At 40.1% G+C, this 20,744-nt stretch overlaps 1 protein-coding gene across 1 annotated transcript; it reads right to left on the bottom strand.

Annotated features, from left to right (window-relative positions):
* Positions 1 to 1,118: 1,118 nt before the first annotated feature.
* Positions 1,119 to 19,779, bottom strand: PSMD5 (proteasome 26S subunit, non-ATPase 5). Its single transcript, XM_001501657.6, has 10 exons — positions 18,701 to 19,779; positions 12,998 to 13,142; positions 11,852 to 11,965; positions 11,281 to 11,409; positions 9,406 to 9,515; positions 7,575 to 7,717; positions 6,608 to 6,799; positions 4,607 to 4,716; positions 4,084 to 4,224; positions 1,119 to 1,946 (listed from the first exon to the last, which is right to left on the bottom strand). Exons 1-10 carry the CDS (start codon positions 18,874 to 18,876, stop codon positions 1,689 to 1,691), a joined length of 1,518 nt encoding a protein of 505 aa, XP_001501707.4. The 5' UTR covers positions 18,877 to 19,779; the 3' UTR covers positions 1,119 to 1,688.
* Between the last annotated feature and the right edge of the window lie 965 nt (positions 19,780 to 20,744).

The raw sequence follows: 20,744 nt of genomic DNA on the forward strand, positions 1-20,744 counted from the left end.
TCTTCAAGATGCGAGGGAAAATCTTCCCTCAGGTCTAGGGTAGGTGTTTTCTGTTTTCCTCTATTTTTGTATTTACTATATACTAATTTTCTATTGATCTGTTTTCCTCCACTATTAGCCACTTGCTACCTGTGTGATTTTGGAATAAGCTACTTAACTTCTCTGAGCCTCAGTTTCTTCATCTATGAAATAGAGATCTAAAAATTAAATGAGGTGAACTTAGGACAATGTCTAATTCTTTTCCCAAAGCCAGGCACATGAGCAGTCAAGAAGAGTTTATTTATTAAATGCAAAATAAAATAATAGTTTGCAAATTGTATTTAATCTTAAAAAAAAGTCACAGGTGCAAAATCAGAATCAGCATGTAGGCCATACCTAGGAGAGAGGGCAATCCTTTGAACTCTGTTGTTAAATGACTAACATCAGCATCACGAATGAGATTAAACAAAAGTCACCTTAAAGAGAGAGAATGTTCCTCAGTCCAGGGAAGTCCTGGCTGTAGACTAATTAGTGGTATTAGCAGTAGGGAAATGGTTGATATGGAAAAAGGAGACTCAGGGATACCAGAGATGGCAGAAGAGAGATGATCAATCTGGAGACAAGCGAATTCTAGTCACTTGAGAACCATTTTGTTACAAAGCAGGGATGGTTTATCAACATCACCATGGACTAAAAGAGACCTATCTCTAGATTCTCAAGTGTCACACTATGATACCACACTCATACACAAACCTCTGGATTGGCGATGGGTACGCAGAGTGCTTTGGTATTTAGAGAGCAGGGCACTGGAAAACAGGTGGGAACATGTTTTGGTCAGTGAAAAAGTGCATCCCTTGCTAATCAATGAGATGGAATCCTAGTTTATACATAGCGTCCCTTTCGTTCTAACTCAGGTTATTAGGAGTCAGTTTCCTTCTCTCTGATCCACTCAATATTGACTTGATGACTCTGAAAAATGTTTTAAAAGCAAAACCCTCAACAATGACGACCCACCAGTAAATAAAAAGACAGTTTGGGGACATTTCCAGTTTAGTATACTATTACTCCTCCTCCTCCAAAACCACTATAGAGTAAAATTCATAGATAAACAGCAAAAAAGCATCAAAGAACACCAGAAACATTTTTAAAAGGTTTATTTACTGTTTTTCAAAGGAATAATAGTAACAAAAAAATCAGAAGAGACCTTATTAAAAGCATTTATTCTTAGTATGAAGAACATAATTTTAAGATTCCATATTACTTGTTTTTCAAATAATATTTATATCCAAGACTTTGAAAGTGGCATCAGAAGGGGGAAAAGGACCAAAAAAGAACAAAAAAAGGGTGGTGAAGAGAATTCAGAAACAACCTGGTTCTATTTCAGTTGAAGCAGATTTTAAAATAAGACAGTAAGTTCATGGAAATGTTCTGGGAGGAGAACAAAACTTCCATCTTCTTGCAAAGATTAAGGCAGTCAAAGGAATCTGAAAAGCATTTGGTTCAATTCTGACCAAGTGTGCCTCCTTTCCTGGTTTCAGACTGTACTTCAATGTAGAAACACAACAAATATTGGTGATAAAATTACATTAGATGCTCCATGATAATTCTGGGGGGAGGGAAGTCTCTGTTTTGTAAATTACAGATGGAGTCAAATGGCTTAGGAGAAGGTTTGGTAAAAAAAAAAAAAGAGGTCTAGACTCCGGAAGCAATCATTCGGCTCCTTCCACTGCTGTTGTGGAAATAGGTTTCACATAGTATGGACCTTCGCTCAGGTAAGTTCTGAGCCTCAAATAATTTGGGTTCCCAAAGATTTCTGCAATTGTCTTGGAATTGGCAAGTGCTTTCACCAGTTCATATTTGGCATCCTTTGAAGCTTTGTCACGCTCCACGGACCGGTCCATCACATATTCTACAAAACCTGGACTATTAAACATAAGTTTCTGAGCCCAGGGTTGGTCTGCAATGGCCTAAAACGGAAGATAGAAAGAACTCAATTTCTCTGAGCCTTAAAAAGTTAAGTTTGCTAGTGGGATGGCACAGTCCCTAGAAAGAAATTTGGCAACATGAACCTTAAAAATGTTACTTTTTGCCTCAGTAAATGCCCTCCTGGGAATCTAACAATAATCTAAATATTAAAAAATCTTTGTATACAAAGATGTTCAATATAGTATGAAAGTCACAATATAAATGTCTAATAGTGGGGGGATGGGTAATTAAATTATGGTATATAGCCATAAAAAATTAAATAAAAATTAAGAATAACATTTATAAAGAATAAGTAAATCTGTATATGAAAAAAGTAGATCCCAATTATATTACAACAGTGGAAAAATAAAACAAAAACTAGAAAATAAAAGACTACCGTAAAGAAATTCTCATACATGTGCACAAGATGATATTTTTGAGAATGTTCATTATAGCATCCTTTGTAATAGAAATTATTTAAATCTTCATTTACAGAAGAATGATATACTGTGGCTATACAATGAAATACTAATGACTTTCTAATGGCTTCTCTCAGTATAAATCTTAAAAACATAATGTTGAAGAGAGAAAGAAAATTGTAGAATGATGTGAATGGCATGATACCATTTACAAAGTTTAAGAATACGTAAAAGACTGTAATTTGTTTTAAGGATATATACACATGTAGTAAAAGTATTAAATCATTTGTGGGGTTGTAACCCCTGAACTCATAACAGTGATTATATCCGGGGGGGGGGGGGGGGGGAATGGGATTGGGCAGAGGAAGCAAGGTATGACTATATGTTTGAGATAGTTCACCAATAAATAAATAAATTAATAAATACTGACACTAATATTAAAAGGAAATACACCAAACAGGTATGACTTTATGTGATTTTAAAATTTCTACTTCTCAATCTTTCTCCAATTTTAAAATGGTGAATAAACCACTTTTATATTTTTTAAAACCTCACCACTACATTTTATGAACAAGGAATAATCCCATTTAGAGCCTAGGCTCTTCCTCTCCAAATGTGTTCGGCAGACCAGCAGTATCAGCGTCACCTGGGAGCTTGTGAGAAATTCAGGATCCCAGGCTCCACTGCAGAACCAGTGACTCAGAATCTACATTTTAACAAGATCTTAAAGTTCCAGAAACACCAGCTTAGTTACCAAGTTGAGGATGAAGGGTGGGCTGAAATAAAAATAGCCATCCCAACCAGTAAATCAAAAATTATCTCTACAGCTGTGGCCAACTAAGTGGAGCAGAAGGTAGAAGAGTGGAAAAAAAATAAAGTAACAACGGGAATAGCAATGCAGGAGCCAAAAGGACTACCACAGTGACTACTGACAAGGGTAAAGCAGTGTAGAAACATTTTTGAAGTTGATGGGAATCCTGTATCCTTCAAGACCCAGATCAGGTATCACATCCTGCAGGACGCCTCCCGTCTCTTGTCGCCTCCATTCTCCTTGTTCCCTCCCTCTCTAGGCCAAGCATGCTGCCTGAAATCCCATTATTACGATTACTAAAGTCATTATTGTATTTCCATGAGCCCAGGCACCAGGTAAGTGTGGGAGCTACCAAGATAAATCAGATATGGTTCGTATTCTTAAGAAACTGTTTAACAGGTCAATAAATAAACATTTTCAACATAATGTAATAAATAGAACACAGAGGTATTCTTCTCACCACAACTGTAATTATATAATTAACTCTACAATTATATTTATTGCCTGAAGGTAGAGGGCACACAGGGGTCCAGAGATATAAAGCAAGCAGGTTGGTATCACTAGAACATTAAGTGCCAGAAGGGGAATGGCAGGAAAAGGAAATAAGGCTCAGGAAGATGACCAGGGCTGGTCAATAAGGGTTTGCCCGATGGCAGAGAAGGAATCTGGAATTAATTCTGTGATCCCATAGCATCCTGTTCAAACTGCTGCCACAGCAGCTAATACCTTTTACTAATACAGTTTATAATACCTAATACCATGTACACATCTGTCTCCCTCATTAGTCTATACTAATAGCAGCACTTGTGTATCCCCGGGGCATGGCAGAGGTACTGGCTCATTGTAAGTACTCACATGTTGAACTGGCAGAGTCCCAGAAGGACCTGTGGAAAAGAAGAGGATGCCTACCGTGAACACTTTTAAGGCAGCACAGCGTAGATCAGGGAAGGGTTGATTACTGATGCCACGGAAGAGCTCCAGCGGGTCCCGAGACAAAGAAGAAAACCAGGATTCTGTCATCCTCAGGAGGTCATCAGTCTGCTGCTCAGGCTACAGGACAGAAAAGGAAACCTCAAGACATCTAGAAGTCAGGAAACCTGGGTTCTGCTGGCACTCTGTCATTAACTCACTGTGTGATCTCTGCCAAGTCAGGAGCAATCGTCCCCAAACCCAGCCTATACTTTCCCAATTTTTTTTTCACGGAGTTAATTAAGCAATCTCTAGGATCCTCTCCAGTTCTAATACTCTATGATTCCACTTTAACTTTGAAAAATGTCACTAGTCATATAGAATGATGGTTATCTTCTTTTACTAAGAGTGAGAAAGATGGCATTTGGTCAACATGTATGTTAACTAGTGATATACTGATTCACACAGATTTATTCTCCCAAACGTATCCCTCTGTCCTTCATTAATTTCCCAATCTACTTACTGGTAAATAAAGAAGTGATGAAAGTGCATCCAAACACCTAATTTTGAGTTCTGTTGAGGCATTTTTCGCTTGATATCCTATTTTCACGAGCAAGCGTTCAAAGCGAGTTCCTTTGAAGGATAATGAGAGATTTTTTATTGTGGTAAAATACACATAACATAAAATCGACCATTTTAACCATTTTTAAGCATGCAGTTGAGTGGTACTAAGTACATTCACATTGTGCAACCATCACCACCATCTATCTCCAGAACTCTCCATTCCCCCATCTCCACCTGCTGGTGACTACTCTTCTACTTTCTGTCTCTGTGTATTTGACTATTCTAGGTATCTCAGATAGTTGGAATCATACAATATTTGTCCTGTTCCATCTGGATTATTTCACTTAACATAATGTCTTTAAGATTACTCCATGTTGCAGCATGTACGAGAATTTCATTTGTTTTTAATGCTGAATAATATTCCATTGTATGTATACGCCACGTTTTGCTCATCCATTCATCCATTCAATGAACACTTGGGTTGTTTCTACCCTTTTTGGCTATTGTGAATGAACACAGGTGTACAAATATCTGTTTGAGTCCCTGCTTTCAATTATTTTGGGGATATACCTAGAAGTGGTCTTGCTGGATCGTATGGCAATTCTACGTTTAATTTTTTGAGGAACCATCATAACTGTTTTCCACAGTGGCTACACCATTTTATATTCCTATCAGATATGCACAAGGGTTCCAATTTCTCACATGCTTGTCAATACTTGCTATTTTCTGTTTTATAAAAAAATGATACCCATCCTAAGTGAACAATGAGATTTTTTTTTTTTAAAGATTTTATTTTTTTCCTTTTTCTCCCCAAAGCCCCCCAGTACATAGTTGTATATTCTTTGTTGTGCGTCCTTCTAGTTGCGGCATGTGGGACACTGCCTCAGCGTGGTTTGATGAGCAGTGCCATGTCCGCGCCCAGGATTCGAACCAACTAAACACTGGGCCTCCTGCTGCGGAGCGCGCGAACTTAACCACTCGGCCACGGGGCCAGCCCCAACAATGAGATTTTTTAAAGTATGCTTTCGTATACTATGACCCCTATCAACCAAAACCAACATAAAAATAAATATGTAGTTAGAGACCAAGTGACAGTCCTAAAACACAGAGTCACACGCAACACAGCATATATAAGTCAAAGTGCAGGGGATTTGGAATCAAAGGACCTGGGTTTGAGTGGCAGCTGCCCAAAGTCTGTATGATCTTAGAAAATTTTCTTAACTTCTCTGAGTTGCAGCTACCTTATCTGTAAAATGAGAACGACAATAGTGTGTTCTTGGCAGGATCATAGGAGGAAATGTCATAGGCAAAAGCAGTTAGAAAAGAACGTGTGATGAGGATACAAGTTGTGATACACAACAGCATGTTCACTTTCAGCATATACCTCACAGGGTTTCAACAGTGCTGCATTTATTATTTTTCGTGTAGAATTCACAGTGCTTTCAAGATACTCATGGATGTGCCACAAAAGTATCACTCTTAACATAAAATCTTATAACAAATTTTCATTTCTTTTCCTTTCTTGATATTACAAATATGAAACAAATGTGTCTTTTCATTAAATATTCACAGCAACCCTGAGTAGTCGTTAGACTCTTTTTATAAATGAGGAAAATGAGGCCTAGAGTAGTGAAGTGAGTAAATGAAGTTCAAAAAGCTAGGTGAGTGTTAGAACTGGGACATGAATCCAGGTCTTTCTGACTCCAGCCCTTGGTCTTTGTACCATGAATACTACATAAGGCAGACGGAGAAGAGAAAGAGTGTGTGGGCCAGTCAAGTCAAAAAACAAAATTTCAGTAATAATCATGAGACTTTTAGGGAGGAGTCTAAGATTATGGTAAAAAGACTGCCACTTGTAAAAACCAGTTTTTATGATACAGTTAATGTACTAGCTAATGATCTTAAATCCTTGTCAAAAATGAAGATATCCCTAAAGAAAGCCAAAACAAATCACACCAACCTGTTTTCTGTAACACCTGTTTTCCTTCAACATTGGATCCCAGGATTCCAATTGTGTCCACTGCTACACCAACCATGGTGGGGTCCTGACTTTCTGTCATTTCAAAGACTTTTTCCACAAAGGCAGGATAACGCTCACAGACCTGTTGAGGACTATCCATGATAGCCAGGTTTCCAAAAAACTTCACAAATCCTAAAAATATTAAAATATATTAAAAATAGATTATTTTAAATTTTAATATATTAAAAATATAGAGGAGGAAGACAGCATAAATTGTGGGCCCTATGTTTTCATAGGGACAATAATAAACTACAGGCCAGAAAGAGGAAAAAGGTTATGGCACTGTATTCCCTGGAAATCAGACAGACTTAATAAGAAGGACCTGTGATGTTTGGTCCTGAGAGAACAGAAAACCCAAGGTGTTAATGGAGCTGGGTCCAAATGCTGAAGCACTGTCATATGCAAGAGGGAGAACAAAGAAATCACAGGAAGGCAAGTTTGGAGTTATTATTAGGAAGAAATTTTTAGACAGAGATGTTCATCAATGAAATAAGCTAAGCTACCTAAGGAAGGAATAAATCTCCAAATTCTGGAAGTGCTCAAGAAAAACGAATCAACCATGTCCTAGAAGAGAACGGCTGGAGTAGATCTTATATTAATAAAGATTCCAACTCAGAAGTTTGATGAATCTGTGAAATGTACTGTAAATGTTGTGACTAGTACTTTTATTTTTCTTTTGGCTGAGGTTGAAAGGAAACCATCCTAATGCTCTAAGTAGCAATACTTCCAGAAAATGACAATCAACAGTTCATAGCTTCCAGGGCAATAGAGTCTACCTCATTAAGGGGCTATGGGTATTATCTCAAGGGAAGCAGCTCTCAAGAAAACAATCCCTGGCCACCCCTGTCAGAGATAACTCAGAAACAAAACATGCACCATCATTTCCACAGGCATCAATATTTCTTACCTGGCAAATAGAAGCTAGAGAAAGGGTCTGAATCTGCCCCAACAATTATATTAGAAATCTGATCAATTACTCCTTCTTGAGCAAGGTACTGTCGTCCATGATGAGTACTTGCCAGCGATGTCACCGTCTCTATACAGGTTGCTCTGAGATGCCAAGATTTTGCATAGGATTAGCATACTTTATAAACTGCTTTCACATAGGTTATCCTATTTAATTCTTTCCATCAAATCTGAAAGGTCAGTGATCCTGGCTCTACTTTTCAGATGAGGACAGAAGGATGAGAAAATTGCAGTGTCTTGTCCAGAATCACGTTGTTATTAAAAGGCAGAGTTTAGACCTAAATCTTGCCCTTCTGACTTGAGGCTCATTATTATTTCCATTATAACATAGTTACTTCCTAGGAAATCTTTTTAAGCTTTGTTTTATTTTGAAATGTCAAACATATACAAGAGTAAAAAGGACAGTACAGTAAGCCCCAATGTACCTATAATCCTGATTGTATAGCTATCAAGATTTTGCTTTAATCTTTTTTCCCCATTTTTTTCTGAATTGTTTTAAAGCAAATTCTAGTCATCTTGTAATTTACCCCCACATATGTCAGCGTGCATCTCTAAAAAACACGAAGTTTTTCTCACATAATTATAATGCCTTTTCCACATATTAAAAAAATTAATAATAATTCTTTGGTATCATCTAATACCTAACCATGATCAAATTTCCCCAATTAACTAAAAAAAGTATTTTTATAGTTGGTCCTAAGGTATTTTAACTGACTATTTGCAAGCTTTTTTTTCTATGTCACAAAATCTGATACAAAGCTAAAAAAAATTAACAAAATTAATTCCCTTATTAGGACTGCTTTGAAACAGTGTAACTGGTGACTGATTTGTGCATCTGAGATTAACAAATTCAGTCACATTTAATGAACATAGGACGATCAGAAAATCATTTAAGACAGGGATAACAAAACCTATGTACACAAAGATGGTAACTATGGTGGTATTATAAGAGGAAAATACTTGAAGCAAACTAAGTGTTCAACAGTGAGGATGTATTAGTAAATTGTGGAATATCAATAAAGAAACTTTTGGCAGATAGTAAAGGGGACTTAGTGAGTAGGGGGCTGGGAGGGAGGAGACTGGAATTAACATTTCTTTGAGGACCTATGTCAACCATTGTCTTGGTCTCTATGGGGTCAATCACGTAATCCTCATATTATCTTCTTTACAGTTGTCATTGTCCCATTTAGGAGAGAGGAGACTTAAGTGCAGAAAGGTTACAATAATTTGTCCAAGGTCAAATAGCTAATAAGTAGCAGAGAGGAACTCAAGTCCAAGTCTTGCTCATTTTCAAAAGTCACGTTTCAGAGGAAGATGGCCATGGATGTTAGCTCAGGGCCAGTCTTCCTCAGCAAAAAGAGGAGGATTGGCAGTAGTTAGCTCAGGGCTAATGTTCCTCAAAAAAAAAAAAAAGTCACTTTTTGTCCATCATGCCACAGTGCTATTATTTAACAACAAACCAAGACCAAACAATGTGTACATTAACACAGTAAGTAATACAAAATGGCATCACCATGTGATTGTAACTTTTTAAGACCACACATGCCTAAGGACAGGGAACGCAGTTATTCAAAAGCAGCTGGATTGTCATGCGGGGTTTTGCTAAGTTCTAGTATGCTGTCACAATATAAGCTTCTTCAGGACATACATGAGTCATGAGATTGCAACCTGGGCATAGGCTCTAGTAGGGAAGATCACACTGAGTCCCGAGGTTGTTTCCTGGCCCTCCAGAAGAGGACTTTTTGCTTTAAGAACTCTCTCAGAAAACATACCTGACTAGCACATCCTCGCCAGTCAGCTCTCTGAGGAGCTGGGTCACCAGTCCACTGGTGGCACAGTAGTTTAAAGATTCTGGTGACACAGAAGAAATTTCCACAATTAGCTGAAAGAAAAGAACAGAAAAAGCAGAAAGGTCAAAACAGCCCCAAACTTGTCAGATCTCATTTTAAGTTAAATGTTGGAGTTTACATAATTGCATTTTAAAAAATCCATTGTTTGTCTCCACAAGTAGGAAAACTTTATCAAACACATAAGAAATTACTTTGACACAGAAACACTCCATTATATCTAGGTGTATCTGCGCTTAAAAAAAAAAATCATCAATTAGAGTGCAAAAGCCTGAATCAGCAATAACCGACAGATTGTAAAAATCATTCATTCATTCATTCATGCATACATTCTATCAGTCAATCATTCACAGGCACATCCTGAGGGCTTACTGAAAGATATAGGACACTGAAGGATTTTAAGCACAGGTATGACGGAATCAGATTTTAGATTTTTTTTTTTTTTTTTAAAGATTTTATTTTTTCCTTTTTCTCCCCAAAGCCCCCCGGTACATAGTTGTGTATTCTTCGTTGTGGGTTCTTCTAGTTGTGGCATGTGGGACGCTGCCTCAGCGTGGTCTGATGGGCAGTGCCATGTCCGCGCCCAGGATTCGAACTAACGAAACACTGGGCCACCTGCTGCGGAGTGCACGAACTTAACCACTCGGCCACGGGGCCAGCCCCCAGATTTAGATTTTTAAAAGATCATTCGGACTGCATGTGAAGACAGACTAGTGGTGACAAAATAAGGACTCCAGTTTGGATGCAAATACAGCAGTGCACGTGAGAGATACTGGTAGCTAAGACTAGGATGTTGGTGGCTATACCAAGGAAGAGAAATGCATGGGTTTAAGTAAAACCAACATGACGTGATGACTGAATAGATAAGTGGTAGGGAGAACAAAGCCCCACAGAGAATGAGCTTGAGTCTAATATCCAACCATGAGGACTGTGGGACAGGGCCACTTTGTTGCTGCTGTTTTTTATTAGGGGCAGGAGGCAGGTAGAAAAGATCAGGAGTTTGGTTTTAATGAGTGTGAGGGGCCCAGAATATGTCCAATGGGGAGAGAGTGAATAAGCAGTTGGACCCAAGGCTCTGAGCTCAGAAGAGAGGTCTGGGACGGAGTTTATGTTTGAGAGTCATCACCATTACAGGTGGGAAGTGAAATCAGAGGATGAATGATACTGCCTAGGAACGAATACAGAGTACAGTGAGAACAGGGCTCAGGACTTCACCTTCACAAACTCCAACCATTACAAGTTCCATAGAGGATAATGAGCCAGGAGACTGGGAAGAAACAGCTAGAGGCAGAAGGAGAACCAGAACAGTGTGGTATCAAGACATGAAAAGTACGAGTGTTTTGAAGCGAGAATTAGACTGTAGAGGGTTCCATTTTGAATACGTAGCCTATCAACTGTGTGGCCTGAGGTCAACTACTCCATCAACAGTGAGGTTAATGATAATGATGTATAGGGTTTACTGTGAAAACTGAAGATGACATCTGTGAGGATTTAGCACAGCGCTCAGTACAAAGCTCGTGCGAATGAGAGCCATTTCTTCTTACAACTACTACAACTAATTTTTTCAAAGTCCAGTTCCAATGGTATCTCCTCTGTTATAGCACTTACAGTGCAGTGTAAACATTTCTTATCTGTCTCACACTAGGCTGGGAGTTCATCACTATATCTCCAGCACGTGGTATAGGGCCTAACACAGACTATGTATTCAATAAATGCATGTTAAACAAGCCATCTTCCTTCCAATGCAAGCTTGACTGCATCCTGAATTGTAGGCATCAGAAACTGTGCTTTTAGTCTTACCTCATACACCCTGTATCGAACAATGTCATTTGTTTTCATTACATTTTTCAAATCATCCAGCAGATTGCTTTCAAATAAAGCCTCCAGTCCAGCTTGGGTCAGTGATATTCTTGACAGGGATTTAATGGCCTTATGAGGAAAGAAAAGATCTCTAAGTCATAAAAATATAGAGTATTAATATCTACTTCATAAGACTGATGTGAAAATTAGTGCATGGAATGCCCCTTGCCCAATGAGCATTCATTACATTTTAGCTATTATTATTTATAATTGGAAAAGATACATATTATTCCCAACAGAAAACAGATTATGTAAGTTTTGTTTCCTATCAAGCAACCCATTGTAAGCCCTATGATGGATAATTCAGATATGTGTCTTCTAGAAAACAGAAGGGTTTTATTAGTATTTATGTGACATCATTTATTTATTTGATACCATATATCTGTGGTAGCAAATTCAATTACACAGATCATCCATTTAAACCTTTACCTCTCAATCCAGAAGGCCCTTCCTTGCCTTTTAGGACACCAATATCTCTGCGCGTTTAAGCTGATGGCTCTAGCTGACTTACCGCTTTAGCTACAGATAGATTCTCTCCACCAATACAATAAACGACTTGTTTTAGTAATTCAGCATTATTTAGAATCTCAGTAACAGCATCAGAATTTTCAACAATTCTTCCAACCTGAAAGAAAGAAAAAATCAGAAATACTCTTCCAAGGTAGGGCAACACATGAACACACAATGGTCAAATTTCCTTAGCATGCAGTTATTTTAGGAGTTACTGATTACAGCTTTAAGACAAGTCATTAGAAATTCCAAATGACCCAAATTCATTAAAGCTAAACACACATATCGTCTAGTAACATCTTTGAAAGGAAAGAAAAAAAAAAGGTGGGTAAAGAGTTGAGACACTTCAGTGAGTGAAAACAATATAAATCCTAGTTCTGTCAATTTTTAGCTACATTGACCTTGGGCAAATTAAATAACTTCTTTGAGCCTAATATTTGTCAATAAAATGGGATTATAATACTTAACTGCAAGACAGTAATGAAGATTAAATGAGACTAAATAGGTAAAGCACCTACTACACCATCTGGCACATAAATGATCAATGAATAAATCGATAGTTTCGCCTTTTTGTTGAATAAACAATTTAGAGGAGAAAAGGAAAAACAGTAGTTGAATATGTACTGGATAACTAACTGCTCAGCTCCTAACATTTCAAAAAGATTAATCCTCAGCAGCAGCTCTTCACCCAAATCTTAGTAGGATATTCTGGTTACCAGGGTGATAAGAGTTACTGTCTTAATTGGTTGGTTTAGTGACCTTCACAATAGTACTTCGTTCATGCCGCTATAAGACTTAACATGGCAATCTTTTCCTCTAGACTTGGGGTTCCTTGAAGGAAAGACATACACTTTATTTATCTTGGTGGCACTAACAGTATATGATACAATGCCTGGCATGTAAAAGGAACTCAGTCAGTATTTGATGAATGAATGACTCAGACGGTACTTAGTGGAATTCTTACTTTAGCTTGTATCCCCTCAGGTAGGGTTAGCCATGAACATTAGAATAGCCTCGACACTCCCTAGAGACAGAGAGATCATATTTTCCTTATCGCTTTTTCTTTGGTATACAGCATAGAGCCTGGTCCAGAGCAAGCAGTCACTAAATGTCAGTTCCTTTATTACGTGCTGGTAAAATGTCATACCTGGGACAGAGTGAGGATTTTCACAGAATCACTGGGGTGGGTGAGCCCCCTCTGCAGGTCACCCTTGAGGTTCCGGGCCACGTGAACTGGCTCCACAGCTTGGAGCAATTTCTCCAGAATGGATACACACAAAGCAGTCTGTTCCCTAAAGGAGGCACCATAGCTCTCATTAGTTCATGTCTTGCCAGGTAGGAAGTAACAAGCTAAGAATATCTGCCACTTAGCTCAGTGAGGATCCCTTCCACACAGACTTCCCTTTGAAACACTAGCTTCTACTAATTTATTAAATAATTTACTAAGTACCTATTAGTGCCATGCCTGTGCTGAGGCTACAAAGAAGGATAAGATATATTCTCTAGCCTCAAAGAGCTCAGTCTAATGGAAGATATGGAAAAACAGAAAGGCAACTATAATCCAGGTAGATAAATGCTATAGGTTCGGGCTGGAAGCTGTGGGAGCTCAAATAAGAAGACAGTACAGAGAAGGTCTCTCAGAGGGGTAACACCTGAGATAAACTTTAAGAAAAGGTGAGAGTTATCTCAGAGAAGACAGTACCTGTTCTAGGAAGAGGGGGTAGCAGCACACGAAACGGCAGAGAGGAATGAGATAGTGTTATGCATTCAAGGAACCACAAGTAGCTTGGTATGACTAGGTCAGAAGGGGAGAGAGGTGGGGAGGAGGTAAAAGGCGGGAGATGAACAGCAAGACATAAAACAGGAAAGACGCCCAGAAGCCAGATTTTGATAGGTCTTTTATGTCCCGCAATGGAACTTAGCCTTTTTCCAGAAGGCAATGACAAGCCATGAAGCAGTTTTAGAGCACAGAAGTAACATGATGAGATCTGACTTATAGAAATCACTCTGCATCAGTGTTAGAGAAAGAATTTTCAGTTAGAAGGCATCATTGAGGGGCCGGACCCGTGGCCAAGTGGTTAAGTTTGCACGCTCCGCTTAGGTGGCCCAGGGTTTCGTCAGTTCGGATCCTGGGTGTGGACACAGCACTGCTTATCAAGCCATGCTGAGGCAGCGTCCCACATAGCACAACCAGAAGGACCCACAACTAGAATATATAGCTATGTACTGGGGGGCTTTGGGGAGAAGAAGAAAAAAAACAAAGATTGGCAACAGATGTTAGCTCAGGGGGTCAACCTTTAAACAAAAAAAAGAAGACACTGTTGACAATGAGAAGTGATGAAGGAATAAAACAGGCGAGTAGCAGTGGGGATGGAGAAGAGGGAAAAGATTCAACAGCTATTAAAGAACTAAATTAATCAGAACTTGACTACCAGATGTAGATACAGAAGGTGTTTCAAGAGTAACTTCCTCATCTCTTAATAGGCAGTACAAGTAAATGGGCACTCACATACCGCTAATAAGAGTATGCAATTAAATTGGTACACATTTCTAAAAGGTGATTAAGCAATACACAGCAAAAGTCTTAAAAAGGAACATATCCTTTTAATTTAAGGATTGTACTTTGCATAACTGAGCCTAAAGGAGTAATTAAGAATGTTCTTATACCCAAGACAATTGAAAACATATGTCCACACAAAAATTTGTACACAAATGTTCATAGCAGTGGAAACGACCCAAATGTCCATCAATTAATAAATGCAAAATGTGGCATATCCATACAATGGAATATTATTCAATCATAAAAAGGAATGAAGTACTGATACATGCTACAACATGGATGAACCTTGAAAATATGTGAAGTGAAAGAACCCAGAGGCAAAAGTGTTCCTTTCGATGATGATTCCATTTATATGAAATGTCCAGAATAGACAAATCCATAAAGACAGAAAGCAGATTCCTGGTTGCGAGGGGCTGGAGGAGGGGATAAGAGGGGGAATGGAGAGTTACTGTTAATGGGTACATGTTTCCTTTCCTCTTTTAAAAAACTGCAATTGTACATATCATAAAATTTACCATTTTAACCATTTGTAAGCAAACAGCTCAGTGGCATTAAGTGCATTCACACAGTTGTGCAACCATCACCACCATCCATCTCCAACAACCTTTTTCATTTTCCCAAACTGAAACTCTGTATCCATTAAAAACTAACTCCTCATTCTCCCCTTCCCTCAGCGGGTAGCAACCACCATTCTACTTTCTATCTATAGGAATTTGTCTACTCTATGCACCTCATACAAGTGGAATCATACAGCATTTGTCCTTTTGTGTCTGGCTTATTTCACTTAGTATAATGTCTTCAAAGTTCATCCATGTTGTAGCACACGTCAGAATTCCCTTCCCTTTTAAGGCTGAATAATATTCCGTTATATGTATATAACACATTTTGTTTATCCATTCATCCACTGATGAACGCTTGAGTTGCTTTGGTGATTTTAGTTTGTTTTAGCCATTCTAATAGCTATATAGTAGAATCTCAATGTGATTGTAATTTGCATTTCCCTAATGACTAATGATGTTGAGTATCTTTTCACGTGCTTATTTGTCAGCCATATATCTTCTTTTTCAAATATTTTGCCCATTTTTAAGTTGGGTTCCTTTCTTGTTGTTGAGTTTTGAGAGTTCTTTATGTATTCTGAATACCAGTCCTTTATCAGAAATATTCTTTGCAAAGATTTTTCTCCATTTGTGACTTGCCTTTTCATTCTCTTAACTGTGACCCTGGAAGAGCAGAATGTTTAATTTTGATGAAGTCCACTTTATCCATTTGTTCTTCTACGCATCATGCATTTGGTGTCACATCAAAGAAATCTTTGTTTAACCCAAGGTCACAAAAACTTTTTCTAAAGTTTTCTTCTAGAAGTTTTATAATTTTAGGTTTTATATTTACGTTTATAATCCACTCTCATACACTGCTGGTGGGAATGTACAATGGTAGAATCACTTTGGAAAACAGTTTGGCAGTTTCTTAAAAGTTAAACGTACACCTACCATATGATCCAGCCATTCCACTCCTAGGTATTTACTCAAAGAGAAAAGAAAGAATATGTCTATGTCAAGACTTGTACATAAATGTTCATAGCAGTGTTATCTGTAATATACCCAAACTGGAGACAATGCAAATGTTCATCAACAGGTGAACTGATAAACAAATTGTGGTACATCCATACAATGGATGACTACTCAGCAATAAAAAGGAATGAAGTATTCATTCACACCACATGGATAATACTTAAAATTATGCTGAGTGAAAGAAACCAAAAAAAAAGAGTATATATTGTATGATTCTACTTATATAAAACTCTAAAAAATAAAGGCAAACTCATCGATAGCGATAGAAAGCAGATCACTGGTTGCCTGGCTGAGGCAGGGAGGGATCACTAAGAGGCATGAGGAAACTTCTGGGGGTGAGAGATATCTTTGCTATCTTGATTGTGGTGATGGTTTCATGGGTATATATGTGTCAAAACTCGTTAAATTGTACATTTTATTATGCACAATTTATTTTATGTAAATTATATCTCAATAAAGCTGTTTTAAGAAAAAGCAATGGTAGGTTAAACTGTGTAGTGCACAAATTTCAAGTCGCATGTGGCCCTTTGGTACCAAGAAGCCAAAGAGTTAATAACTTACAATCAGTCTTGTTTGACTTCCGTGTTGTAAAGCAGTAATCTTAGGACATACTTTCCCTCACAGGAACTCCTGTCGAGATTGTAGATTCACACCTATTAGACCAGACCTTGAACTAATATATAGCAACCTGTGTGCTTTAACCAGGATAACAGCAATGTATCTGGAGACTGCCAATCTACTATCCAGAGAAGAATTATTCCCACAAACTGCAGTTTGTATCTACTATGTAGCCAGTTCTGAAGTACCCTGCCTTTAAATTTTCATTAAGATTGTTTGCTAGAGCACTGCTCCTTCATTCAGCAAACCATCTCCCCCACAGAACTTATTCTTAAGACTCCTCTTCGTTTCAGTTCCTACTGCATCCCTGGTGTTAACTTATGATATGAGCCTTGAAAGTCTCTTCATCTATAAGATAAAGTGGTTGGACTAGGCCTCTCTAAAATTTATGAGTCTAATCTTTTATTTAGCTTATATTGTATTATGTGTTGCACCCTAGGAGGGTTGCAGAGATGAACAAAATATGGCCCCTGCCTTCAAAGAATTTACAAACTAGAAATAAATACATTTGGAGCTATAATATATGGCAATAGTGTAAAGCATCATTAACCGAAGTTATGATAATGTCCCTCAGAAGATCTGAGGACCAGTCACTTAAGTGACTAAGAAAGACTATATGCAGTGGATGGCCCCTCACCTGGGCCTTAAAGGATGGTCAGATTTGGAGAGAGGGGAGGGCATTTCAGTTAGAAGGACTGGCATGACTAAAGTTAGGAAAGTGCCAAGTCATGCTCAAGAGAAAGTGAGTGGTGCCACCTGGTATCTGGAGGAGATGAAACACATGAATAGGAGTGGAGGGAAAAGTTGAGGCTGGAAAAGTAGGGTGGAAATATGCTGTAAAGGTCCAAATACCAGACTAAGAAGTCATGATTTTACACTGTAGGCAATGGGAAACCACGGAAAAGATGTGAGCCAAGTGACCTGAGAAGTTCACTGTGGTTGTGGCATAGCAAGGACATGCTAGAAAGGAAGCTTTGAGGTAATAAGAAGTCAGACAATGCAATAGACCTAGCAAGAGGGAGAAAATGAAGGACTCAATGAAAGTGAACAAATAAGGGATATTTCATAGACAGACCTCAATAATGTTACCTGATGGATTTAATGACGGGAGAACAAGTATGAAAAAGGGAGGAATCTTAGGCTAGAGCCAAGAGAGCCTTCCGAAATCATCCAGTGTTGATTCAATGACTCATCCTTTTCAAGCAGAAAGGTCACTTTTAAATTTCTGGATCACAAACATTTTAAACCCTTTTACATTATCAGATGATCAAATACAAAGTGTTTCTTAACCAAATATCACAAATGTGCATAAAATGAAAAGTAAAAGTTGCCATCCTACCATTCTAAGTCCCACTTCCATATTAATAGTTCCTGCTGTACCTTTCAGATATTCCCAATGTTATACTAGCCACTGTGAGTTTGAGGGGAAGAGTGTAATCCTTTTTAAAAATTACACGTAATGGGATCATAAACTCACACGATTTTTTTTCATTCAACAACATATATTAGAGATCTTGCCATGGCCACATATATAGATCTATCTCAGTTTTTCTAATCGCTGCACAGAGTTACATACTAATGTGTCACAATTTATTTAGAATCCTCTTTTAATGGATATTTAGGTTGTTTCTAGTTTCTTGCTTTCACCTTCTGCTACGGATATCCCTGCATAGGCGGTGCATTTGTGTGGGAGTACACCTGCACGTTAAGATTCTACAAGAATTACTGGATCAAAAGGCAAGTGAATGAAAAATGTTGACGGATCTTGCCAGACTGCCAGGATAGTACCCCTTCATAAGAGGGGGAGAAAAGCTAAAGGCGTGTACACAGGATTGTGGCGTCCTCCCTGTAGATGGGCAACCCTGCTTCCTCCTCCAATTCCTATTTCAAGGATGAGGGCAGTGAGGCCAGGGGCACACCGCAGAACCTGGACTTGAACCCTGTCTCTAGCCTCTCGGCCCAGGGACCTGCCCTCTCTGAATTTCAGCTATACGCTACCCTCACTGCGACTGGGCAAAAGCCTTCCCCGTCACCCCAGCCACCCGGGTGTCCATGCTCGGGGATGTCACTCTCCCCCATTCAAGCCGCGGGGTCCTCTCACCTGTGGTTCTCGTGGAGCAGCGAGAAAAGCGGCCCAAGGTGCAGTTCCGCCGCTTGCTCGCGGAGCTCGCTCAGCGGCACTGACTGCAGCACCGACTGAAGCGCGCGCAGCTCCTCCAGCGGCGCTTCCAGCCGCGACACCTCCCTCAGCAGCGCCAGCGCCTGGGCCGCCATCATGCCCCTCCCGCAGGGGCTCGCGGGCTGTCGGTTCGGCCCTCTTCCCGGCGAGCTTCCCTGAGTCTCGCGAGATCTGCCCGGCGCAGCCTGCTTTTCCCGAGTTTCGGCTGTGGCTGCGAGCTGCTGGGGCCGCACCAATAGCAATGCGGAGCTGGCGGGCTGCGCGTGCTCGCGGGCTGTCAAGCCTCGCGAGACAGCGGCCGTTAGGGTCGAGCCGATGGTCGCTAATGGGTGAGGGGTCGCGCTCGCGCGTCATCGCGGGCGCCGCTCAGTTGGTCGCGCAGGCCGACTCTCGGGTTGGGTTGCGTGTTTCGCAGAGAGAGCGAAGGTTCGTCCTCTGCCCCGCTAGCGGAGTGGTGAGAATGAGGACATCCCCCAGGTTGAACGGCTTCGCGGGCGGCCTCCTGCTCTCCAGCCGGACCCTGGGCTGTGGCGAGAGCGGCGGTGCTGGAGGCCGCTGAGGCTCGGGCAGCCCTGAGGCCACCTCGGGGGGGCGGAGGCGATGGGCATCCCGCTGCCCGGCCGGTCACGTACCAAGAGGAGGCGAAGTGGCATGCCTCTGGAAGACACGATGAAAATTCTCGAGAAGCTGGAAGACGGCGTGAGTAAACCGACGTGGGGCGCCTTTCTGGCGTCAATGAGTCAACCGGGCGAACCATGAAGCAAAACACCAGGGTCATTAGGGCCAGCCTGGAGAGTATTTCGCCCGTCTGCTCCGGGGTGCTGTGCATTCTCCGTGACGTAGACGTGCCAACACTGGAGACTGAGTTAACCTGAGTCGAGGACCAGACCAGAGCGGGGCGGCCTGTGATGCTGAGGGCCGTCTGCAGCCAGGCCAAACGCATTTACAAGCAACTGGTGGAAGCCACTGGGAAAGGCAACCCAGATCAGTGTCCTGCGAGCAAGGGATGGTTTGAGAAGTTTAGAAATCGCTACAGTCTGCGAAATTCGAGGCTGATGGGGGAGGAAGAACCGTTAAATGCCCAGTCAGCACCCAAGTATTCCAAGCAACTCCACAAACTGATCAGAGCTAGAGGCCAAGTGCCTCAACAGATCTTCCTCGCCGAGGAGATGAGCTTGTTTGGGAAGTGCATGCCTTCTCGTACTTTAGGGAAAGACGAAAATCCGGAAAGCTTAGAGGAAACCACAGGATTTCCCTCATTTTTTAGTGCCAGTGCACAGGTGACAAAATGATGAAACCGTTGCTCCTTTATAAAAACCCTAATCCCACTTGTCTTCTGGAAAAAGATAAAAAACGCCTTCCTGTTTTCTGCTGATCACACCCCAAATTGACATTAGCCGCTGTCCTCTTTTTGGATTGGTTTCATAATTGTTTTATCCAAGCGCGGAGTTATTTAGCAGAAAGAAATCTTGAATCAGAGTGTTGCTAGTTTTGGACAGAGGTCCCAATCACCCAGACTCATTATTCTTGGTGCATATAATGATAATACTGTGTTTCTCCCTCTGGAAGGCACTAGCTGTCTTCAGCCCTTGGATCAGGGTATAATTGAAGCATTGAGGAGGTGTTACACCAAGTATGTATTTGACCAGTTTGCTGACTGTATTGCAAAAAACGCTTGCCTTGCTTTGAAAGAAGCGCGGCAAGTACAGCAGTGCTTTGGTAGTGATAAAAGAGGTGATGGATGAAAACCAGCCGCTCTTAAAGCCTGGTGGAAACTTTGAGAGGATGTTGTGAGTGATTGTGCATGTTTCCCTAAAGCCAATGAAGAAGTTAAAAAAATCATAAAGTCTGCAAAACAGATGGGCTTTAAATTCATCAAAATCAGTGAAAGTGAAATTAACAAGCTATTCAAGTTTCAAGCTTTAGCAATAACTGAGAGAGAGTCTCCATCCATAGATGAGGAAGA

Source organism: Equus caballus, chromosome 25, assembly GCF_041296265.1.
Source record: "Equus caballus isolate H_3958 breed thoroughbred chromosome 25, TB-T2T, whole genome shotgun sequence".
NCBI classification, from domain to species: domain Eukaryota; kingdom Metazoa; phylum Chordata; class Mammalia; order Perissodactyla; family Equidae; genus Equus; species Equus caballus.

Excerpts from the sequence above, each read along its gene's own strand:
- PSMD5 (XM_001501657.6), bottom strand. The coding sequence starts at position 18,876 with ATGATGGCGGCCCAGGCGCTGGCGCTGCTGAGGGAGGTGTCGCGGCTG. Across the intron at positions 13,143-18,700 it reads CTGCTCCACGAGAACCACAG|GGAACAGACTGCTTTGTGTG; the intron begins GTGAGAGGACCC and ends TGCCTCCTTTAG. Across the intron at positions 4,225-4,606 it reads CATCACTTCTTTATTTACCA|CCTGAGCAGCAGACTGATGA; the intron begins GTAAGTAGATTG and ends TCTGTCCTGTAG.